Genomic DNA, 25404 nt, shown 5'->3' on the forward strand with positions numbered 1-25404 from the left:
AAGTAATGCCTCCACCTTCATAGCACCTCAACCGATGGCAGTCCTGGTCTGCGGCAGTAGACTCTCCTCTACAGTTAGTTCCATTGGGCAGGAAGCCTTAGCATTGAACGGTTGGGTTGTTAAAATGCGAAGTACGGAACCCTGCACAGACGGGGAAGCCTTAGCATTGAACAGTTGTGTTGTTAAAGTGAAAGTATGGAACCCTGATTGTTTCCTGTCAGGATTTCCCCTGTTTTCAGAGTGTTGTTCTTTATTTAGGCTTTTCCTTAATCCCTCCTTATTATCCAGCATTTTTGCTTATCCAATGCTTTTTTTTTTCAGTGTTTAGTTTTGAGGGGTCGCCAAAATTCTGTTCGCCTACGCTTGAAAATTACCTTGGGCCAGCCCTGAAAGAGTTGGACGTCCTGTGACAGCAACCACTGAGTTTCACAAGCAAAAGGTGGACAGATTGATTCAGGACGATCATCGTATCACTCAAAGAGAAATTTCAAGCATCATCAGCATTTCACAAGAACGTGTGGGTCACATTATTGCTTCAGAAGATTTGTGCACGATGGGTCCTGCGAGACGCCGGTTGCGGAAACAGAGTGTCAACTTCTTCTGCGACGGCTTCAGAAAACTTGTTCATTGTTGTCAGAAATGTATCCAATTGTCTGGTGATTACAGTAGAGTCTCACTTATCCAACACTCGCTTATCCAACGTTCTGGATTATCCAACACATTTTTGTAGTCAATGTTTTCAATATATCGTGATATTTTGCTGCTAAATTCGTAATTACAGTAATTACAACATAACATTACTGCGTATTGAACTGCATCTTCTGTCCAATTTGTTGTATAACATGATGTTTTGGTGCTTAATTTGTAAAATCATAACCTAATTTGATGTTTAATAGGCTTTTCCTTAATCCCTCCTTTTTATCCAAGATATTCGCTTATCCAAGCTTCTGCTGGCCCGTTTAGCTTGGATAAGTGAGATTCTACTGTATTATTATTATTACTATGATCATAACCTCAGCTGCTGTAAGAAAATCGCACAGACAGACTACACACAGAGGCACAACTATGTGGCCCAAATGATTTATATTCCGCCCTTCTCACCCCGAAAGGGACTCAGGGCGGATCACATTATATACATATAGGGCAAACATTCAATGCCCATAAACACATAGAACTGAGACAGAGAGAAACGCAGGCACGGGCGGGCCTCAAACTCATGACCTCTTGGTCAGAGTGATTTGTTGCAGCTGGCTGCTAATCAGCCTGCGCCACAGCCCGGCCTGTTTGATTCAGGACGATCATCATATGACTCAGAGAGAAATTTCAAGCATTTCACAAGAATGTGTGGGTCACATTATTCCTTTGCTTGGCTATCGGAAGATCTGTACACGATGGGAACTGTGAGACGTCGGTTGCGGAAACAGAGTGTCGACTTCTTCTGTGACGGCTTCAGAAAACTTGTTCATCGTTGTCAGAAATGTATCCAATTGTCTGGTGATTATGAGGAAAAGTGAATAGTGCACATTCTGAGGATTATTTCTGCGTTTGATTTATTAAAATATTCCCATCCAAACCCAAGTAATGAAGGGTTTCGATGGGAATATGATACCTATACCCGCTTATATCTTTTGGCTTCGTTGGCTTCGGCCCAGGGCTGCCAAAGCTGCGTCGATCCACGCCTTTCTGCCTTCGAGGACAAAGTACAGATTTCGCCACATCAAATGAAATCAAGCTGGATTATTTCTCGTCTTCTTTTTATTTCACTTTGGAGGGCAGACGGGCACGGCCGGGGAGGAAAACAAGGCAGCCGACGAGACCTCGGCCCACCCCGATTTAAACTGCGACTAATCTGGCTCGTGTTTTCCGGCCCTTCTCATTTTGGTAAGCAAGCCTAATGGAAGGAAATAAGACATATTGGTGGACAAACTCAGGCTTCAAAAGAAATGGAAAAATTGACAGTATACACCGTGAAAGTTTGCTTCCTTGGCTTTCTTTGTTTACATTCTCCGGCAATTGAAACCAAGCAGGAATATCAAAAGTAAACAAGGTTGCAGAGGTGACTCATTTGGAAAAATATGGCTGGAATAGAAACTGTAAGATCCTTTGAATATATGCAAACAATACCCAGTTTTGCTTCCTTCTGCCCAACTTATTTTTTACTGTATATACTCAATAATAATAATAATAATAATAATAATAATAATAATAATAATAATAATAACAACAACACTTGGGAAGTGTTCGACTTGTGATTTTGTGATACGAAATCCAGCATATCTATCTTGTTTGCTGTGTCACAATAATAATAATAATAATAATAATAATAATAATAATAATAATAATAATAATAATAAAAGGCCACCTTACTGGGATCTGCGCTAATAATAATACTGTATATATTAAAGTATAAGCCGACCCGAATATAAGCCTACGATCCATAATATACCCGTATATACTCGAGTATAAGCTGACACGAATATAAGCCTACGATCCATAATATACCCGTATATACCAGAGTATAAGCTGACACGAATATAAGCCTACGATCCATAATATACCCGTATATACTCGAGTATAAGCTGACACGAATATAAGCCTACGATCCATAATATACCCGTATATACCAGAGTATAAGCTGACACGAATATAAGCCTACGATCCATAATATACCCGTATATACCAGAGTATAAGCTGACACGAATATAAGCCTACGATCCATAATATACCCGTATATACCAGAGTATAAGCCGACCCGAATATAAGCCTACGATCCATAATATACCCGTATATACCAGAGTATAAGCTGACACGAATATAAGCCTACGATCCATAATATACCCGTATATACCAGAGTATAAGCTGACACGAATATAAGCCTACGATCCATAATATACCCGTATATACTCGAGTATAAGCTGACACGAATATAAGCCTACGATCCATAATATACCCGTATATACCAGAGTATAAGCCGACCCGAATATAAGCCGAGGCACCTAATTTTACCACAAAAAAACTGGGGAAAAACATTGACTCCAGTATAAGCCGAAGGTGGTAAATTTCAGAAATAAAAATAGCTACCAATAAAATGACATTAATTGAGGCATCAGTAGGTTAAATGTTTTTGATTATTTACATCAAGCTCAAATTTAAGATAAGACTGTCCGACTCTGATCAAATCATTATTCTCATCTTCTTCAATGTAAATGTGCTTATGTATTCTTTTAATAATAATAGAGTAAAATAATAAATGCAGTAATAATAAGATCAAAGTGAAATAACAAATGTATTATTAATAATAATAAAAATGAAGTAAAATAAATGTAATAGTAGCAGCAATAATAGAGAAAAATAATAAATGTAATAATACCAATAATAATAGAGAAAAATAATAAATGTACCATATATTCTCGAGTATAAGCTGACCCAAATATAAGCCAACTAGGACTTAGTCTTCAGTCTTAAAAAAAGGGCTGAAAAACTAGGCTTATACTCGAGTATATACAGTACTTTCTTTCCTTAGCTTGCCTTTTCCCTCCTCCATTTACCTGTTGCATAACACTGCCCTTTGATTACATGCACGGTACACGGAAAAAGCTGGCACCGTATGTTATTAGGAGGAGGGCCAAGTCAAGTTTACAAAACTTAACACCTTAAAGCAGTGGTTCCCAACCTTCCTAACGCCGCAACCCCTTAATACAAAGTTTGGAGAAAATAGACCTTGACATTTGGGAGTTGTAGGTGCTGGGATTTATAGTTCACCTACAAACAAAGAGCATTCTGAACTCCACAAACGTTGGAACTGAATCAAATTTGGCACACAGGACTCCAAAAAAAGAAAAAAAAATACTGGAAGGGTTTACTGGGCATTGAGCTGAAGTCTGAGAGTTGTAGTTCACCTACACCAGAGAGCACTGTGGACTCAAACAATGATGGATCTGGACCAAACTTGATATATATATATATATATATATATATATATATATATATATATATATATATATAATTGTATATGCATATAATATTAATAGTATCCTTCCTATACAGATCTTATAGGAAGGATATTGTTAATATTACATGCATATACAATATATTATAATACAGTAGAGTCTCACTTATCCAACACTCGCTTATCCAACGTTCTGGATTACCCAACGCATTTTTTAGTCAATGTTTTCAATAAATCGTGATATTTTGGTGCTAAATTCGTAAATACAGTAATTACTACATAGCATTATTTCGTATTGAACTATTTTTTCTGCCAGATTTGTTGTCTAACATGATGTTTTGGTGCTTCATTTGTAAAATCACAACCTAATTGGATGTTTAATAGGCTTTTCCTTAATCCCGCCTTATTATCCAACGTATTCACTTATCCAACGTTCTGCTGGCCCGTTTATGTTGGATAAGTGAAACTCTACTGTATAAATATTAATAATTAATAATAATAATATTTTGTAATCTATATATATAAAAGGGTAATGAAATTTCGGCCTAGGACAAAACAACAAAACTACACATCCCAGAAACACTAAACTTGGCAGCACAACCCCTCATCCATGCCTCTACGTTCATATAACAAAAATAAAAGAAAAATAAAGTCCTAATTAGAGGGAGAGGAATATTGTTTTTATCCGATTGCTGCCAGTTAGAAGGTTAAGCTCCGCCCACTTGGTCTCCTAGCAACCCACTCAGCCCGGGGGACAGGCAGAGTTAGGCCTCACTTAGGCCTCTTCCACACTGCCTATAAAATACAGATTATCTGATTTTAACTGGATTATATGGCAGTGTAGACTCAAGGCGCTTGCACACAGCTATAGAACCCATTTATAATGTCAGGGGAAAACCTTTACCTTAACTACCACCAATTCCTCAATACTTTATTTCTCATACCACCATACTTCGCCACAGCAATGCGTGGCCGGGCACAGCTAGTACAATATAATACTAATAATACAATATAATAATATTAATTATATATTATATATTACATGTAATATTATTAATAATATTACAATATATAGATATAGTACAATATGGTAATTTATTGCCAGTAATAAATAACAGAATAGAATATTGTATGTAAATTTAATTTGTAAGCCGCTCTGAGTCCCCTTCGGGTTGAGAAGGGCGGGATATAAATGTAGTAAACAAATAATAATAAATAAATATTCAACTTGCCCAAATGTGAATACTGGTGGAGTTTGGAGAAAATAGACCTTGACATTTGGGAGTTGTAGTTGCTGGGATTTATAGTTCACTTACAAGCAAAGAGCCCCTTGAACTCCACCATCCATCGGGTTGGGAAAATTGGATTTTTTGGAGGGAGAGAGGAAGTAAAGAAAGAAAAAGAAGGGAAAGAAAGAAATGGAGAAGAAGGGAAGGAGATGGGAAGAAAGAAAAAGGTGGGAAGGTGGTTAAACCACCAGCTGCAATAAATCTTTGCCGATCAAAAGGTTGACAGTTCGAAGCACAGGTCAGGGTGAACTCCTGGCCTTTTAGCCCTGCTTCTGCTTACCTAGCGGTTCGAAAGCAAAATGCGAGTAGATAAATAGGTACTGCTTCTTCTTTTTTTACAAAGCGGGGAGGTCTTTTAAGCCATTTTAAGGGGGGAATATAAATACTGTCAATAAATAAATAAACCATATTGCTGTTTCCCTAGGCTACCACTGATTCTGACCTCCATTGCACTTACAGGGAGGCTTCCCGATGGCCGGTCTCACCCGGAAATGCTTTTCCGAAAGCGATAGTTGCAGCGACAGCCCCGGTTCGAGCTCCACGGCTTTGTCTCACGGCGACACAGACTCCAATGGCGAGGAGAAGACCTGCGCCGTGTGCGGGGACCGGGCCACCGGCTACCACTTCCACGCCATGACCTGCGAAGGCTGCAAGGGCTTTTTCCGGTAAGATTTTCCCGCTCGACTCCTATTCCACGCTCCAACAGTCAGTCCATACAAAGCAGTGGGAAACAACAAAGACAATGAGAGGACAGAATAACAAACAACAAACGCCATCCTGCCCATCACCCAAGTGGGTTTAATTTCATCCTAGATTTTCTGTTTTTCCTCCACCACAGACACCCCAGTTATAGAGAGCACTGTGAACATGTCCAATAGCCATGCCCATCTCCTCCACAAACACCATCCAGCCCACCACCCAAGTAAAGGCTTTCATATGGGTTTAATTTCATCCTAGATTTTGTTTTTCCTCCACCACAGACACCCCAGTTATAGAGAGCACCATGAACATGTCCAAGAACCCTGCCCATCTCCTCCACAAACACCATCCTGCCCACCACCCCATTGAACACTTTCATATGGATTTAATTTCATCCTAGATTTTTTGTTTTTCCTCCACCACAGACACCCCAGTTATAGAGAGCGCCGTGAACATGTTCAAGAACCCTGCCCATCTCCTCCACAAACACCATCCTGCCCACCACCCAAGTGAAGGCTTTCATATGGGTTTAATTTCATCCTAGATTTTCTGTTTTTCCTCCACCACAGACACCCCAGTTATAGAGAGCACCGTGAACATGTTTCTTCACCACAGACATCCCAGTGTCATATCTGATATGCCCAAATTTGAATACTGGTGGGCTTGGAAGGCAATTAAGTGAAGGTGTTGACAATGACTTTCTTCAATGAGGCACTTCTACTTGTGTTTTCCCATTTGTGTCTCGCAGACGGTCCGTCATCAAGAGGATTGAGTTTACGTGCCCTTTTACTAGCAGTTGTACCATCACCAAAGCCAAGAGGAGGCAGTGCCAGGCCTGCCGCTACCAGAAATGCCTGGCTGTGGGCATGAGGAAGGACAGTGAGTAGCACAAGGCAATTATCTAGGCACTTATCATAGGGATGAATGAGCTTGGCAACTCCTTCCCCACAAAACTCTGCCGCTTGCATCCTCAACCCAGCTTCTGCCAACCTAGCAGTTAGAAAGCATGCAAATGTGAGTAGATCAATAGGTACTGCAAGTAGCTGAACTTGCAGGCCGAAAGGTTGGCAGTTCGAATCCAGGGAACGGGGCGAGCTCCCACTCTTAGCCCCAGCTTCTGCCGACCTAGCAGTTAGAAAGCATGCAAATGTGACTAGAACAATAGGTACTGCAAGTAGCTGAACTTGCAGGCCGAAAGGTCGGCGGTTCGAATCCAGGGAATGGGGCGAGCTCCCACTGTTAGCCCCAGCTTCTGCCAACCTAGCAGTTAGAAAGCATGCAAATGTGAGTACAATAGGTACTGCAAGTAGTTGAATTTGCAGGCCGAAAGGTCAGCGGTTCAAATCCAAGGAGCGGGGTGAGCTCCTTCTGTTAGCCCCAGCTTCTGCCAACCTAGCTGGCTCATCGGAGGAGAAATAGAGATAAGCCCCAATCCCCAGAGTCGGACTCGAGTACACTTAGTGCCAAGGGGGAAACCTTCACTTTTAGCTATAGCATATAAAATACTAGCTGTGCCCGGCCACGCGTTGCTGTGGCTAGGACTTTATTTTTCTTTCCCTTTTGTTGTATGAACGTAGAGGCGTGGATGAGAGGTTGTGCTGTCAATTTTCGAGGTTGTGGGGTGTTTAGTTTAGTTGTTTGGTCCGGTGCCGTGATTCCATTACCCTTTTATATATATAGATAAAATACTAGCTGTGCCCGGCCACGCGTTGCTGTGGCTAGGACTTTATTTCTCTTTTCTTTTTGTTGTATGAACGTAGAGGCGTGGATGAGAGGTTGTGCTGTCAATTTTTGAGGTTGTGGGGTGTTTAGTTTAGTTGTTTGGTCCGGTGCCGTGATTCCATTACCCTTTTATATATAAAGATAAAATACTAGCTGTGCCCGGCCACGCGTTGCTGTGGCTAGGACTTTATTTCTCTTTTCTTTTTGTTGTATGAACGTAGAGGCGTGGATGAGAGGTTGTGCTGTCAATTTTCGAGGTTGTGGGGTGTTTAGTTTAGTTGTTTGGTCCGGTGCCGTGATTCCATTACCCTTTTATATATATAGATAGTCGATGCAGGTGAAGCCGTGCTTTCCCTGCAAGGCCTTTTCAGTGGTGGAGCTCTGCCTTTTTTGCTTTTCTAAACCCATCCTTTGGTATTGAGAGGTGGCAGCAGCTGCAGAGGAAGAGAAGATGCTCAATACGGCAGAATCCGCTCCCCAGGGATCCCCACTTGGCAGGATGGATTCAAAGGGGCCAGCCAGCTGGCATTTCCCTTGCCTCAACCGCCCCCAAAAAATAAAACCCAGATCAGATTCCTGTAAAAAGATAAGGAATTAAAAGACAGAAGGCAGATCAAAAGGGATTGGTTCCTAATCCGGTGGCAGAGACGCCGAAGCCTGGCCTCGCTCTTTGAACAACAAGAGAGCTCGCTCTAGCTCTCCTCCCGCTCTCGAGGGCCCTTATTCTGCCCCATAGAATAAGAGCCTAATGGAGGTGAAACGCGGGACACGAGATCTCCTGAGTGTCCCCCGAGGCGGCAGCAGCGAAGGGAAGAGAGACGGAGGAGGGAGAAAGAAGCCCAAGCGGGGAGGGAGCGCGATGAAAGATGATGCATTGCAGCTTTCTGATACGGTGCTGCAGTCGGTTTAGGATTTAGACACAGGAGGGAGCAGGAGGAGGAGGAGGAGAGGAGCAAAGCAGGCCGTTCGGGTGTGCGCCGTGCACAAGCCTTGCACCCCATCCTCTCAAAAATCCCCATTGCTTTGTATTTACTTAATCCTTTACTTAGATGATTTGCCCCTCGTTGTCCGAGTAGCTTTGACGGAGTGGGGAGTGAATTAGAACCAGACATCCTGAGGAGTGAGGTTGAATGGGCCTTAAGAAGCATTGCTAATAACAAGGCAGCAGGAGAGGATGGGATCCCAGCTGAACTGTTTAAAATATTTTTTTATAATAATATAATATATTATTAGTAATATAGTATATAATATATTATTAGTAATATTACATGTCATATAGAATATATAATTAACATTATTATATGGTATTATTATTAGTGTTATATTGTATTACATTATAATATTATTATCAATATTATATGTACAGTAGAGTCTCACTTATCCAACACTCGCTTATCCAACGTTCTGGATTATCCAACCCATTTTTGTAGTCAATGTTTTCAATATATCGTGATATTTTGGTGCGAAATTCGTAAATACAGTAATTACTACATAGCACTACTACATATTGAACTACTTTTTCTGTCAAATTTGTTGTATAACATGATGTTTTGGTGCTTAATTTGTAAAATCATAACCTAATTTGATGTTTAATAGGCTTTTCCTTACTCCTTCCTTATTATCCAAGAGATTCGCTTATCCAAGCTTTTGCTGGCCCGTTTAGCTTGGATAAGTGAGACTCTACTGTATATATAAAAGAGTGATGGAATCCTGGCACCGAGCAAAACAACAAAACTAAACACCCCCCAACCTTGAAAGTTCACAACACAATCAATCATCCACGCCTCGAGGTTGAAACCACAGAATATCACGTCAGGAACCTCCACAGGGCCTAAAAACCCCCAAAAACCGGAGCTATTCAGTGCAATTCCAATGGGCCACAGCAACGCGTGGCTGGGCACAGCTAGTATATATATAAAAGGGTAATGAAATTTCAGCCTAGGACAAAACAATAAAACTACACGTCCCAGAAACACCAAACTTGGCAGCACAACCCCTCATCCATGCCTCTACGTTCATACAACAAAAAGCTCCAGCTACTCCAGAAATGGCCAGGCTTTGAGACTGCATGGCTATTCACTGCTATTCCACCTGGCCAACAAAGGATTCCCATAAGCCACAGCAATGCATGGCCAGGCAAAGCTAGTATATATATATATATATAAAAGGGCAATGAGATTTCAGCCTAGGACAAAACAACAAAACTGCACATCCCAGAAACACTAAACTTGGCAGCACAACCCCTCATCCACGCCTCTACGTTCATACAACAAAAAGAAAAGAAAAATAAAGTCCTAATTAGAGGGAGAGGAAGAATTGTTTTTATCCAATTGCTGCCAGTTAGAAGGCTAAGCTCCGCCCACTTGGTCTCCTAGCAACAAACTCAACCCAGGGGACAGAGTTAGGCCTCACTTAGGCCTCTTCCACACTGCCTATAAAATACAGATCTAGAAGTGGTTGCCAATCTGTGCATCTCATTGGTAGCACCTGTTGTTTCGTTATTAGTCTGTCCATATTCTTTATTTCCATTAGTTTTATTATCCATGGTCTACTGTTTAAAATCTTGAAAGATGATGCTGTCAGGGTGATGCGTGCCATATGCCAGCAAATAAACGAATAAACAACAACAGCAACAAATATCCGAATACAATGGTCTTTCAAATGTAGTGTCTTGGTGGTGGGTACCTAGGTGGCTGTGGAGTCCTATTCTTGACCCGCATGTTCTTCCTCCGTGAGGACATCAGATTCCAAATGGAAGGCGGTCCCGGTCAGGGTTGGCTTGATGTGCCTTCCTCTTGGCACGTTTCTCCTTTTTGCCCTCTCCTTGTGTCTCTTTGAATTCCACAGCACTGCTGGTCACAGCTGACCTCCAGTTAGAGCGCTCCCCTAAAACAATGGTTGAAAAAGGATTCGGAAAGAGGGAAAAGCTTTGTGTTTTTTATTTGTCTCGGTCACTGCTCTTTCTTGTTTCGCCCCCAGTGATTATGTCCGACGAAGCCTTGCGCCTCCGCCGGACGCTGCGGCACCGGAAGCAGAAAGAGGAGCAGAGTCCCAGAGGGGAGCCAGACCAGGGTGCCGGCCTCACGGCGGAACAGGAGCAGCTGATCGAGATTCTCTCTGAGGCGCATCAGAAAAACTTTGACTCCAGCTTCTCCCAATTCACCCACTACCAAGTGAGCTGTAATTTCTTTCCGGCGTTAGCTTAGTCCCTACCTGTCTGGGTTTTCGGGTTCTTAGGGGCTGCCCAGTACCAGACCTACTAGGTCCATTCTCCAACCTCACTCCACTTCCGCACCTCTACAATCCAAACCATTATCAGTTCCAAGTTGTCAATTGGCACATCACCTATTGAGACGTATATCATGACACATGTGCAGTTTCAGCCTCCTGTGATAAATAGAAGTGGGTCAGGGGAAATCTTTAAGAAACGCTCCTCATACTATACCACAGCCATGGGCAAACTTTGGCCCTCCCTCCAGGTGTTTTGGGCTTCAATGACATCCTTCAATATATGGATGATTGGCTCATAGCAGCAGACATGGGCAAACTTTGGCCCTCTGTCTAAGTGTTTTGGGCTTCAATAACATCCTTCAATATATGGATGATTGGCTCATAGCAGCAGACATGGGCAAACTTTGGCCCTCCGTCCAGGTGTTTTGGGCTTCAATGATATCCTTCAATACATGGATGATTGGCTCATAGCAGCAGACATGGGCAAACTTTGGCCCTCTGTCTAAGTGTTTTGGACTTCAACAAAATCCTTCAGTATATGGATGATTGGCTCATAGCAGCAGACATGGGCAAACTTTAGCCCTCTGTCCAGGTGTTTTGGGCTTCAATGATATCCTTCAATACATGGATGATTGGCTCTTAGCAGCAGACATGGGCAAACTTTGGCCCTCCGTCCAGGTGTTTTGGGCTTCAACAACATCCTTCAGTATATGGATGATTGGCTCATAGCAGCAGACATGGGCAAACTTTGGCCCTCCGTCCAGATGTTTTGGGCTTCAATGACATCCTTCAGTATATGGATGATTGGCTCTTAGCAGCAGACATGGGCAAACTTTGGCCATCCACCCAGGTGTTTTGGGCTTCAACGACATCCTTCAGTATATGGATGATTGGCTCTTAGCAGCAGACATGGGCAAACTTTGGCCCTCCGTCCAGGTGTTTTGGGCTTCAACGACATCCTTCAGTATATGGATGATTGGCTCTTAGCAGCAGACATGGGCAAACTTTGGCCCTCCGTCCAGGTGTTTTGGGCTTCAACAACATCCTTCAGTATATGGATGATTGGCTCATAGCAGCAGACATGGGCAAACTTTGGCCCTCCGTCCAGATGTTTTGGGCTTCAATGACATCCTTCAGTATATGGATGATTGGCTCTTAGCAGCAGACATGGGCAAACTTTGGCCATCCACCCAGGTGTTTTGGGCTTCAACGACATCCTTCAGTATATGGATGATTGGCTCTTAGCAGCAGACATGGGCAAACTTTGGCCCTCCGTCCAGGTGTTTTGGGCTTCAACGACATCCTTCAGTATATGGATGATTGGCTCTTAGCAGCAGACATGGGCAAACTTTGGCCCTCCGTCCAGGTGTTTTGGGCTTCAATGACATCCTTCAGTATATGGATGATTGGCTCTTAGCAGCAGACATGGGCAAACTTTGGCCCTCCGTCCAGATGTTTTGGGCTTCAATGACATCCTTCAGTATATGGATGATTGGCTCTTAGCAGCAGACATGGGCAAACTTTGGCCCTCCGTCCAGGTGTTTTGGGCTTCAACAACATCCTTCAGTATATGGATGATTGGCTCATAGCAGCAGACATGGGCAAACTTTGGCCCTCCGTCCAGATGTTTTGGGCTTCAACGACATCCTTCAGTATATGGATGATTGGCTCTTAGCAGCAGACATGGGCAAACTTTAGCCCTCCGTCCAGGTGTTTTGGGCTTCAACAACATCCTTCAGTATATGGATGATTGGCTCTTAGCAGCAGACATGGGCAAACTTTGGCCCTCCGTCCAGGTGTTTTGGGCTTCAACAACATCCTTCTGTATATGGATGATTGGCTCATAGCAGCAGACATGGGCAAACTTTGGCCATCCACCCAGGTGTTTTGGGCTTCAACAACATCCTTCAGTATATGGATGATTGGCTCTTAGCAGCAGACATGGGCAAACTTTGGCCCTCCGTCCAGGTGTTTTGGGCTTCAACAACATCCTTCTGTATATGGATGATTGGCTCATAGCAGCAGACATGGGCAAACTTTGGCCATCCACCCAGGTGTTTTGGGCTTCAACAACATCCTTCAGTATATGGATGATTGGCTCTTAGCAGCAGACATGGGCAAACTTTGGCCCTCCGTCCAGGTGTTTTGGGCTTCAACAACATCCTTCTGTATATGGATGATTGGCTCATAGCAGCAGACATGGGCAAACTTTGGCCATCCACCCAGGTGTTTTGGGCTTCAACAACATCCTTCAGTATATGGATGATTGGCTCATAGCAGCAGACATGGGCAAACTTTGGCCATCCACCCAGGTGTTTTGGGCTTCAACAACATCCTTCAGTATATGGATGATTGGCTCTTAGCAGCAGACATGGGCAAACTTTGGCCCTCCGTCCAGGTGTTTTGGGCTTCAACAACATCCTTCTGTATATGGATGATTGGCTCATAGCAGCAGACATGGGCAAACTTTGGCCATCCACCCAGGTGTTTTGGGCTTCAACAACATCCTTCAGTATATGGATGATTGGCTCTTAGCAGCAGACATGGGCAAACTTTGGCCCTCCGTCCAGGTGTTTTGGGCTTCAACAACATCCTTCTGTATATGGATGATTGGCTCATAGCAGCAGACATGGGCAAACTTTGGCCATCCACCCAGGTGTTTTGGGCTTCAACAACATCCTTCAGTATATGGATGATTGGCTCTTAGCAGCAGACATGGGCAAACTTTGGCCCTCCGTCCAGGTGTTTTGGGCTTCAACAACATCCTTCTGTATATGGATGATTGGCTCATAGCAGCAGACATGGGCAAACTTTGGCCATCCACCCAGGTGTTTTGGGCTTCAACAACATCCTTCAGTATATGGATGATTGGCTCTTAGCAGCAGACATGGGCAAACTTTGGCCCTCCGTCCAGGTGTTTTGGGCTTCAACAACATCCTTCAGTATATGGATGATTGGCTCATAGCAGCAGACATGGGCAAACTTTGGCCATCCACCCAGGTGTTTTGGGCTTCAACAACATCCTTCAGTATATGGATGATTGGCTCTTAGCAGCAGACATGGGCAAACTTTGGCCCTCCGTCCAGGTGTTTTGGGCTTCAACAACATCCTTCTGTATATGGATGATTGGCTCATAGCAGCAGACATGGGCAAACTTTGGCCATCCACCCAGGTGTTTTGGGCTTCAACAACATCCTTCAGTATATGGATGATTGGCTCTTAGCAGCAGACATGGGCAAACTTTGGCCCTCCGTCCAGGTGTTTTGGGCTTCAACAACATCCTTCTGTATATGGATGATTGGCTCATAGCAGCAGACATGGGCAAACTTTGGCCATCCACCCAGGTGTTTTGGGCTTCAACAACATCCTTCAGTATATGGATGATTGGCTCTTAGCAGCAGACATGGGCAAACTTTGGCCCTCCGTCCAGGTGTTTTGGGCTTCAACAACATCCTTCTGTATATGGATGATTGGCTCATAGCAGCAGACATGGGCAAACTTTGGCCATCCACCCAGGTGTTTTGGGCTTCAACAACATCCTTCAGTATATGGATGATTGGCTCTTAGCAGCAGACATGGGCAAACTTTGGCCCTCCGTCCAGGTGTTTTGGGCTTCAACAACATCCTTCTGTATATGGATGATTGGCTCATAGCAGCAGACATGGGCAAACTTTGGCCATCCACCCAGGTGTTTTGGGCTTCAACAACATCCTTCAGTATATGGATGATTGGCTCATAGCAGCAGACATGGGCAAACTTTGGCCATCCACCCAGGTGTTTTGGGCTTCAACGACATCCTTCAATATATGGATGATTGGCTCATAGCAGCAGACATGGGCAAACTTTGGCCCTCTGTCCAGGTGTTTTGGGCTTCAATGATATCCTTCAGTATATGGATGATTGGCTCATAGCAGCAGACATGGGCAAACTTTGGCCCTCTGTCCAGGTGTTTTGGGCTTCAATGATATCCTTCAATACATGGATGATTGGCTCATAGCAGCAGACATGGGCAAACTTTGGCACTCCCTCCAGGTGTTTTGGGCTTCAATGACATCCTTCAATATATGGATGATTGGCTCATAGCAGCAGACATGGGCAAACTTTGGCCCTCTGTCTAAGTGTTTTGGACTTCAACAAAATCCTTCAGTATATGGATGATTGGCTCATAGCAGCAGACATGGGCAAACTTTGGCCCTCTGTCTAAGTGTTTTGGACTTCAATAACATCCTTCAATATATGGATGATTGGCTCATAGCAGCAGACATGGGCAAACTTTGGCCCTCTGTCTAAGTGTTTTGGACTTCAACAAAATCCTTCAGTATATGGATGATTGGCTCATAGCAGCAGACATGGGCAAACTTTGGCCCTCTGTCCAGGTGTTTTGGGCTTCAATGATATCCTTCAATACATGGATGATTGGCTCATAGCAGCAGACATGGGCAAACTTTGGCCCTCTAAGAGTTTTGGACTTCAACAAAATCCTTCAGTATATGGATGATTGGCTCTTAGCAGCAGACATGGGCAAACTTTGGCCATCCACCCAGGTGTTTTGGGCTTCAACGACATCCTTCAGTATATGGATGATTGGCTCTTAGCAGCAGACATGGGCAAACTTTGGCCCTCCGTCCAGGTGTTTTGGGCTTCAACGACATCCTTCAGTATATGGATGATTGGCTCTTAGCAGCAGACATGGGCAAACTTTGGCCCTCCGTCCAGGTGTTTTGGGCTTCAACAACATCCTTCAGTATATGGATGATTGGCTCATAGCAGCAGACATGGGCAAACTTTGGCCCTCCGTCCAGATGTTTTGGGCTTCAATGACATCCTTCAGTATATGGATGATTGGCTCTTAGCAGCAGACATGGGCAAACTTTGGCCATCCACCCAGGTGTTTTGGGCTTCAACGACATCCTTCAGTATATGGATGATTGGCTCTTAGCAGCAGACATGGGCAAACTTTGGCCCTCCGTCCAGGTGTTTTGGGCTTCAACGACATCCTTCAGTATATGGATGATTGGCTCTTAGCAGCAGACATGGGCAAACTTTGGCCCTCCGTCCAGATGTTTTGGGCTTCAATGACATCCTTCAGTATATGGATGATTGGCTCTTAGCAGCAGACATGGGCAAACTTTGGCCCTCCGTCCAGGTGTTTTGGGCTTCAACAACATCCTTCAGTATATGGATGATTGGCTCTTAGCAGCAGACATGGGCAAACTTTAGCCCTCCGTCCAGGTGTTTTGGGCTTGAACAACATCCTTCAGTATATGGATGATTGGCTCTTAGCAGCAGACATGGGCAAACTTTGGCCCTCCGTCCAGGTGTTTTGGGCTTCAACAACATCCTTCTGTATATGGATGATTGGCTCATAGCAGCAGACATGGGCAAACTTTGGCCATCCACCCAGGTGTTTTGGGCTTCAACAACATCCTTCAGTATATGGATGATTGGCTCTTAGCAGCAGACATGGGCAAACTTTGGCCCTCCGTCCAGGTGTTTTGGGCTTCAACAACATCCTTCTGTATATGGATGATTGGCTCATAGCAGCAGACATGGGCAAACTTTGGCCATCCACCCAGGTGTTTTGGGCTTCAACAACATCCTTCAGTATATGGATGATTGGCTCTTAGCAGCAGACATGGGCAAACTTTGGCCCTCCGTCCAGGTGTTTTGGGCTTCAACAACATCCTTCTGTATATGGATGATTGGCTCATAGCAGCAGACATGGGCAAACTTTGGCCATCCACCCAGGTGTTTTGGGCTTCAACGACATCCTTCAATATATGGATGATTGGCTCATAGCAGCAGACATGGGCAAACTTTGGCCCTCTGTCCAGGTGTTTTGGGCTTCAATGATATCCTTCAATACATGGATGATTGGCTCATAGCAGCAGACATGGGCAAACTTTGGCACTCCCTCCAGGTGTTTTGGGCTTCAATGACATCCTTCAATATATGGATGATTGGCTCATAGCAGCAGACATGGGCAAACTTTGGCCCTCTGTCTAAGTGTTTTGGACTTCAACAAAATCCTTCAGTATATGGATGATTGGCTCATAGCAGCAGACATGGGCAAACTTTAGCCCTCTGTCCAGGTGTTTTGGGCTTCAATGATATCCTTCAATACATGGATGATTGGCTCATAGCAGCAGACATGGGCAAACTTTGGCCCTCCCTCCAGGTGTTTTGGGCTTCAACAACATCCTTCAGTATATGGATGATTGGCTCATAGCAGCAGACATGGGCAAACTTTGGCCCTCTGTCCAGGTGTTTTGGGCTTCAATGATATCCTTCAATACATGGATGATTGGCTCATAGCAGCAGACATGGGCAAACTTTGGCCCTCTGTCTAAGTGTTTTGGACTTCAACAAAATCCTTCAGTATATGGATGATTGGCTCATAGCAGCAGACATGGGCAAACTTTGGCCCTCTGTCTAAGTGTTTTGGACTTCAATAACATCCTTCAATATATGGATGATTGGCTCATAGCAGCAGACATGGGCAAACTTTGGCCCTCTGTCTAAGTGTTTTGGACTTCAACAAAATCCTTCAGTATATGGATGATTGGCTCATAGCAGCAGACATGGGCAAACTTTGGCCCTCTGTCCAGGTGTTTTGGGCTTCAATGATATCCTTCAATACATGGATGATTGGCTCATAGCAGCAGACATGGGCAAACTTTGGCCCTCTAAGAGTTTTGGACTTCAACAAAATCCTTCAGTATATGGATGATTGGCTCTTAGCAGCAGACATGGGCAAACTTTGGCCATCCACCCAGGTGTTTTGGGCTTCAACGACATCCTTCAGTATATGGATGATTGGCTCTTAGCAGCAGACATGGGCAAACTTTGGCCCTCCGTCCAGGTGTTTTGGGCTTCAACGACATCCTTCAGTATATGGATGATTGGCTCTTAGCAGCAGACATGGGCAAACTTTGGCCCTCCGTCCAGGTGTTTTGGGCTTCAACAACATCCTTCAGTATATGGATGATTGGCTCATAGCAGCAGACATGGGCAAACTTTAGCCCTCCGTCCAGGTGTTTTGGGCTTCAACAACATCCTTCAGTATATGGATGATTGGCTCTTAGCAGCAGACATGGGCAAACTTTGGCCCTCCGTCCAGGTGTTTTGGGCTTCAACAACATCCTTCAGTATATGGATGATTGGCTCATAGCAGCAGACATGGGCAAACTTTAGCCCTCCGTCCAGGTGTTTTGGGCTTCAACAACATCCTTCAGTATATGGATGATTGGCTCATAGCAGCAGACATGGGCAAACTTTAGCCCTCCGTCCAGGTGTTTTGGGCTTCAACAACATCCTTCAGTATATGGATGATTGGCTCATAGCAGCAGACATGGGCAAACTTTGGCCCTCCGTCCAGGTGTTTTGGGCTTCAACAACATCCTTCAGTATATGGATGATTGGCTCATAGCAGCAGACATGGGCAAACTTTGGCCCTCCGTCCAGGTGTTTTGGGCTTCAACAACATCCTTCAGTATATGGATGATTGGCTCATAGCAGCAGACATGGGCAAACTTTAGCCCTCCGTCCAGGTGTTTTGGGCTTCAACAACATCCTTCAGTATATGGATGATTGGCTCTTAGCAGCAGACATGGGCAAACTTTAGCCCTCCGTCCAGGTGTTTTGGGCTTCAACAACATCCTTCAGTATATGGATGATTGGCTCATAGCAGCAGACATGGGCAAACTTTAGCCCTCCGTCCAGGTGTTTTGGGCTTCAACAACATCCTTCAGTATATGGATGATTGGCTCATAGCAGCAGACATGGGCAAACTTTGGCCCTCCGTCCAGGTGTTTTGGGCTTCAACAACATCCTTCAGTATATGGATGATTGGCTCATAGCAGCAGACATGGGCAAACTTTAGCCCTCCGTCCAGGTGTTTTGGGCTTCAACAACATCCTTCAGTATATGGATGATTGGCTCTTAGCAGCAGACATGGGCAAACTTTAGCCCTCCGTCCAGGTGTTTTGGGCTTCAACAACATCCTTCAGTATATGGATGATTGGCTCTTAGCAGCAGACATGGGCAAACTTTAGCCCTCCGTCCAGGTGTTTTGGGCTTCAACAACATCCTTCAGTATATGGATGATTGGCTCTTAGCAGCAGACATGGGCAAACTTTAGCCCTCCGTCCAGGTGTTTTGGGCTTCAACAACATCCTTCTGTATATGGATGATTGGCTCTTAGCAGCAGACATGGGCAAACTTTAGCCCTCCGTCCAGGTGTTTTGGGCTTCAACAACATCCTTCAGTATATGGATGATTGGCTCTTAGCAGCAGACATGGGCAAACTTTAGCCCTCCGTCCAGGTGTTTTGGGCTTCAACAACATCCTTCTGTATATGGATGATTGGCTCTTAGCAGCAGACATGGGCAAACTTTAGCCCTCCGTCCAGGTGTTTTGGGCTTCAACAACATCCTTCAGTATATGGATGATTGGCTCTTAGCAGCAGACATGGGCAAACTTTAGCCCTCCGTCCAGGTGTTTTGGGCTTCAACAACATCCTTCTGTATATGGATGATTGGCTCATAGCAGCAGACATGGGCAAACTTTGGCCATCCACCCAGGTGTTCTGGGCTTCAACAACATCCTTCAGTATATGGATGATTGGCTCATAGCAGCAGACATGGGCAAACTTTGGCCCTCCCTCCAGGTGTTTTGGACTTCAACTTCCACAATTCCTAACAGCCTACCGGCTGTTAGGAATTGTGGGAGTTGAAGTCCAAAACACCTGGAGGGAGGTCCAAAGTTTGCCCATGCCTGCTATCCATGAAACTCTGTCTTAACTTGATATTGAAGTACAGAAATTAGAAGCAAATACGTACAAACTTAATATAAACATATACACGGATGAGTTTGAGCTAGACTTGGCCCAAAGAAGTATGGGCTTTGGTTCCTGAAACCCCTGTCTTTCAGCCCCCAGTGCGCCTGGATATCCATAGCGTGAGACCCCAGAACGGGGCCTGTTTGCTCAGCCCCGAAGACTACCTGGAGAGCTACCCAGAGGAGGTCCTGCCGGACGTCTTCTCCATGGTTCCCATCCTTGCCGAAATGAGCACTTTCATGATCCAGCAAGTCATCCAGTTTGCCAAGGCCATCCCGGCTTTCAGGTAGATTGGCATTGTAAACAGAAGCTTCGCTGTTGGGGGCTTTGCTAATTGAGATATGCCTATTGCCATCTCGGTCTCTTTGCATTCAATGGATCGGGCGAGACGAGTTTTGTTTTCTTGTGATCAATTGCATAGAAAACTATCTGTGCCTGACATCACCAAAAAAAGGGGGGACACAAGCTAGTTTTCTTGCAACCACTTGTAATATTAATAATAATAATAATAATAATAATAATAATAATAATAATAATAATAATAATAATAATACTTTATTTTTCTATCCTGCCTCCATCTCCCTGCAGGGAGTTGAGGCGCCTAACATGGGGCCAAGTCCAAAGAACAAACAATAAAAAATAAAATACATGTAAAAACAACATCTTCAAGCAAATAAAATAATATTAAAATAATAATAATATAGTACAATAATAAAACAGTAAGCAAAATAAAATACATGTGAAAACAATATCTTCAAGCAAATAATAATAATAATAATAATAATAATAATAATAATAATAATAATAATAATAATAATAATACTTTATTTTTCTATCCTGCCTCCATCTCCCCGCAGGGACTTGAGGCGCCTAACATGGGGCCAGGTCCAAAGAACAAACAATAAAAAATAAAATACATGTAAAAACAACATCTTCGAGCAAATAAAATAATAATAATAATAGTAAAATAATAATAATAATAATAATAATAATAATAATAATACCATAGTAATGCAATATAGTACAATAAAACAGTAAGCAAAATAAAATACATGTAAAAAACAACATCTTCTAACAAATAAAATAATAATAGTTAAATAATAATACCATAGTAATGCAACATAGTACGATAATAAAACAGTAAGCAAAATAAAATACATGTAAAAACAACATCTTCAAGCAAATAAAATAATAGTAAAATAATAATACCATAGTAATGCAATATAGTACAATAAAACAGTAAGCAAAATAATATACATGTGAAAAACAACATCTTCAAGCAAATAAAATAATAATACAGTAGAATCTCGCTTATCCAACGTAAACGGGCCAGCAGAACGTTGGATAAGTGAATATGTTGGATAATGAGAGATTAAGGAAAAGCCTATTAAGCATTAAATTAGGTTATGATTTTACAAATTAAGCACCAAAACATCATGTTATATAACAAATTTGACAGAAAAAGTAGTTCAATACACAGTAATGCTATGTAGTAATTACTGTATTTACGAATTTAGCACCAAAATATCACGAAATATTGAAAACATTGACTACAAAAATGCGTTGGATAATCCAGAATGTTGGATAAGCGAATCTTGGATAAGTGAGACTCTACTGTACATGTAAAAACAACATCTTCAAGCAAATAAAATAATAATAGTAAAATAATAATACCACCATAGTAATGCAACATACTACAATAATAAAACAGTAAACAAAATAAAATACATGTAAAACACCACATCTTCAAGCAAATAAAATAATAATAGTACAATAATAATAATAATAATAATAATAATAATAATAATAATAATAATAATACTGCTGGGAGGTGGTACTTGAGGCATAGGTTCCAATGAATCATTTGGGCCACATAGTTGTGCCTCTGTTTGTAGTCTGTCTGTGCGATTTTCTTACAGCAGCTGAGGAGATGATCATAGTAATGCAATAAAGTACAGTAATAAAACAGTAAAATAATAAATAATAAAATGGCAAAGTGAATAAAATGGGAGGGCGGTCTAGACAAAAGTGCAACAATATACCATTTGGGTATGAACTACAACTTCTAACATATGGAATCAATCTCCCAAACTTTTCCAGTATATTTAGTTGCTGTTCAGTTCTGCTCTGTTTCTAATGCATGCAGAGTTGATAATAGTAGGAAAGGGTTAAGGGAGAGGCAGTGGGTGGGATCATGCAAATTCCACACCAAGTGGTTACCACTTTAATCCTTATTTGTGTGTGTTTTTTTTGTCCCTCCTTCGACTAGAATCCTGCCCATCGAAGACCAGATCTCACTCCTGAAAGGGACAACCCTCGAAATCTGTCAGATCCAGTTCAACACCATCTTCAACGAGGAAACCAAAGTTTGGGAATGTGGCCAACACTGCTACACCATACAAGACGCTGCTCTGGGTAAGTCACAACCAGTGCCGAGAATCCCAGAGTTGGGAGAGACCCCCAACATTAAGAGACAATTAGAGAATGGGCCAACGATGGTTCGAATTGCATTACTGGTTGCGCTGTGAGACAATGTCTCGGAATGCGTATCAAAAAGCGAGAACAATCCGAAATAATTCCGATATACAATTCAAAACGATTTTTTGGACCTGTCTAATCTACACATTACAAAGGCCCGACTTATCGAAAGGAGAAAGCTTTTCAACTCTCAGATAGGAGATGTCCCTTCCAAGAGTTGAATGAAAAGTAATGCCTCCACCTTCGTTACTTGGGTTTGCATGGGAGTATTTCAATAAATCAAACGCAGAAATAATCCTTTAACGACCACTATTCACTTTTCCACATCATCACCAGACAATTGGATACATTTCTGCCAACGATGAACACGTTTTCTGAAGCCGTCACGGAAGAAGTCGACACTCTGTTTCCGCACCCAACGTCTCACAGTCCCCATTGTGCACAGATATTCCGAAGCAATAATGTGACCCACACGTTCTTGTGAAATGTTGATGATGCTTGAAATTTCTCTCTGAGTGAGACGATGATTGTTCTGAATCAATCTGTCAACCTTTTGCTTGTGAAATTCAGTGGTTGCTGACACGGGACATCCAACTCTTTGTTTGTCACACAAGTCAGATGTTCCCCCCTCAACATCTTTAAACTTACTCACCCAACGATGCACAGGACTCACATTAACACAATCACCACAAACAGCTTCTCTGATGAATATCCTTTGGGGTGACACTTTCTGCCGTCAAGAATTGAGTGACTACACGTTGCTTAAGTCGCATTGACCGACCGTCTGCGCAGGGTTCCATACTTCGTACTTTAACAACACAACCGTTCAATGCTAAGGCTTCCCCGTCTGAGCAGGGTTCCAAACTTCGTACTTTAACAACACAACCGTTCAATGCTAAGGCTTCCCCATCTGCACAGGGTTCCAAACTTCATACTTTAACAACACAACCGTTCAATGCTAAGGCTTCCCCGTCTGCACAGGGTTCCAAACTTCGTACTTTAACACCACAACCGTTCAATGCTAAGGCTTCCTGCCAAATGGAACTGTAGAGGAGAACAAGCCCGTACCTGCCGCAGACCAGTAAGGCCATCTGTTGAGTTATGAAGGTTTCATTCAACCCTCGTCCAAGCATCCTTGGTCACCTCACCTCTTTTTCTCCCTCTCCCAGCGGGTTTTCGGCAAATCTACCTGGAGCCGCTGCTGAAGTTTCACGTCAGTTTGCGGAAACTCAAGCTCCACGAAGCCGAATACGTCCTGCTCCAGGCCTTGGTGCTCTTCTCCCCAGGTGAGTCCCCATCTACGCACCTTAATACTGAGAACGTCAAGCTTATAAAAATATTATAATGTAATACAATATTATATTAATAATAATACAATATAATAATATTTATATATTAAATGTAATATTACTAATAATATTACCATATAGTGATATAGTACAATATAGTAATTTAATGCTTATATTGTGCCATGCTAATAATATACATTTGATTTGTAAGCCCTTCGGGGTGAGAAGAGCAGGATTCAAAAGTAGTAAATAAATAACTAAATAAAAAAATTGGTGTTCATCTCCATTTCTAAGGTCATGTGGCCACGGGCATGACTGCGTGGAGCACCGGTGCTAGGTTGCTCCATGCAGCAGGTGCTCACACCCCTCCCCGGATTCGAACCTGAGACCTTTCGGCCAACCTAGCAATTTGAAAACATACAAATGTGAGTAGATCAATAGGTACTGCTCCAGCGGGAAGGTAACGGCACTCCATGCAGTCATGCCCATGGCCACATGACCTTGGAGGTGCCTATGGACAACGCCGGCTCTTCGGCTGAGAAATTGAGATGAGCACCCACGGTTAGCCCCAGCTTCTGCCAACTTAGCAGTTCAAAAGCATGCAAATGTGAGTAGATCAATAGGTACTGCAAGTAGCTGTACTGGCTGGCCAAAAGGTCGGCGGTTCTAATCTGGGGAGCGGGGTGAGTGCCTGTTGTTAGCCCCAGCTTCTGCCAACCTTGCAGTTCAAAAGCATGCAAATGTGAGTAGATCAATAGGTACTACAAGTAGCTGTAGTTGCTGGCCTAAAGGTCGGCGCTTCTAATCTGGGGAGCGGGGTGAGTGCCTGCTGTTAGCCCCAGCTTCTGCCAACCTAGCAGTTCAAAAGCATGCAAATGTGAGTAGCACTATAGGTACTGCAAGTAGCTGTACTGGCTGGCCGAAAGGTCGGCGGTTCTAATCTGGGAGCAGGGGTGAGTGCCTGCTGTTAGCCCCAGCTTCTGCCAACCTAGCCGTTAAAAAGCATGCAAATGTGAGTAGACAAATAGGTACTGCAAGTAGCTGTACTTGCTGGCCGAGAGGTCGGCGGTTCTAATCTGGGGAGCGGGGGTGAGTGCCTGCTGTTAGCCCCAGCTTCTGTCGCTTTTGCAGATCAGGTGGACGTCGTGCAGCGAGAGGATATTGACCAGACGCAAGAGAAAATTGCCCTGACTCTCAAGAGCTACATTGACCAGCGGCACCCACTTCCCGAAGGCAGGTGAGGGCGGAAAGAGTTTCTTGGGAAGCGGGAGGTGCACCATGAAACCACTGGCCAGATGTGTGAAGGGCTGATGGAACGGGATACAAGAATAAAAGTATTATTCTTGCCTCCCTCGTCTCCAGGTCCCTGTATGCCAAGCTGCTCTTGCTGTTGACGGAGCTGCGGACCCTGAAGGTCGAGAACACGCGGCAGATCCTCCACATCCAGGACTTCCGCTCCATGACGCCACTGCTCTCCGAAATCATCAGCTGAAAGCTTGGGACACTGACATTGGGTGGTTTTGCTTTGTGACATTAAACGATCCCGATTGAGGCCACGTTTTAAGCAAAGGCTGGATGGAAAATGCATATATAAAATTAATGTGTATGGATAGATACTAGACATGTCCAAAAAATCGTTTTGAATTGTACATCGGAATTATTTCGGATTGTTCTCGCTTTTTGATACGCATTCCGAGACATTGTCTCACAGAGCAACCAGTAATGTAATTTGAACCATTGTTGGCCCATTCTCTAATTGTCTCTTAATGTTTCATTAATTCCCCCCCCCCCAAAATATTTTTTAATATATTTTTAAAAATATTTTTTAAAAAAATTGTTTCTTCAACCTACCTTGAATGGGAGCTTAGCACAGCCTAACATGGCTGCCTCTCCCCGGCCAATCAGAAG

At 43.4% G+C, this 25404-nt stretch overlaps 1 protein-coding gene across 3 annotated transcripts; it reads left to right on the forward strand.

Annotated features, from left to right (window-relative positions):
- The first annotated feature begins 1237 nt into the window (after positions 1–1237).
- On the forward strand, positions 1238–25115 carry nr1i3 (nuclear receptor subfamily 1 group I member 3). 3 transcript variants are annotated; one of them, XR_010001239.1, is made up of 9 exons: positions 1251–1881; positions 5698–5903; positions 6686–6816; positions 10639–10832; positions 19822–20015; positions 21999–22144; positions 23377–23493; positions 24633–24733; positions 24859–25047. XR_010001239.1 is itself a non-coding variant. In XM_062964918.1 (9 exons), exons 2-9 carry the CDS (start codon positions 5710–5712, stop codon positions 24986–24988), a joined length of 1212 nt encoding a protein of 403 aa, XP_062820988.1. In that variant the 5' UTR covers positions 1260–1881; positions 5698–5709; the 3' UTR covers positions 24989–25115. The 3 variants fall into 3 exon arrangements, 2 of the variants coding, with proteins under 2 accessions (XP_062820989.1, XP_062820988.1); XM_062964918.1 differs by having other exon boundaries at positions 1260–1881; positions 24628–24733; positions 24859–25115; XM_062964919.1 differs by lacking the exon at positions 24859–25047 and having other exon boundaries at positions 1238–1881; positions 24633–24735.
- Positions 25116–25404: the final 289 nt, after the last annotated feature.

This window comes from Anolis carolinensis, unplaced genomic scaffold, assembly GCF_035594765.1.
Source record: "Anolis carolinensis isolate JA03-04 unplaced genomic scaffold, rAnoCar3.1.pri scaffold_14, whole genome shotgun sequence".
NCBI classification, from domain to species: Eukaryota; Metazoa; Chordata; class Lepidosauria; order Squamata; family Dactyloidae; genus Anolis; species Anolis carolinensis.

Excerpts from the sequence above, each read along its gene's own strand:
- nr1i3 (XM_062964918.1), top strand. The coding sequence starts at position 5,710 with ATGGCCGGTCTCACCCGGAAATGCTTTTCCGAAAGCGATAGTTGCAGC. Across the intron at positions 23,494-24,627 it reads CTTGGTGCTCTTCTCCCCAG|ATCAGGTGGACGTCGTGCAG; the intron begins GTGAGTCCCCAT and ends TCGCTTTTGCAG. Across the intron at positions 24,734-24,858 it reads CACCCACTTCCCGAAGGCAG|GTCCCTGTATGCCAAGCTGC; the intron begins GTGAGGGCGGAA and ends CCTCGTCTCCAG.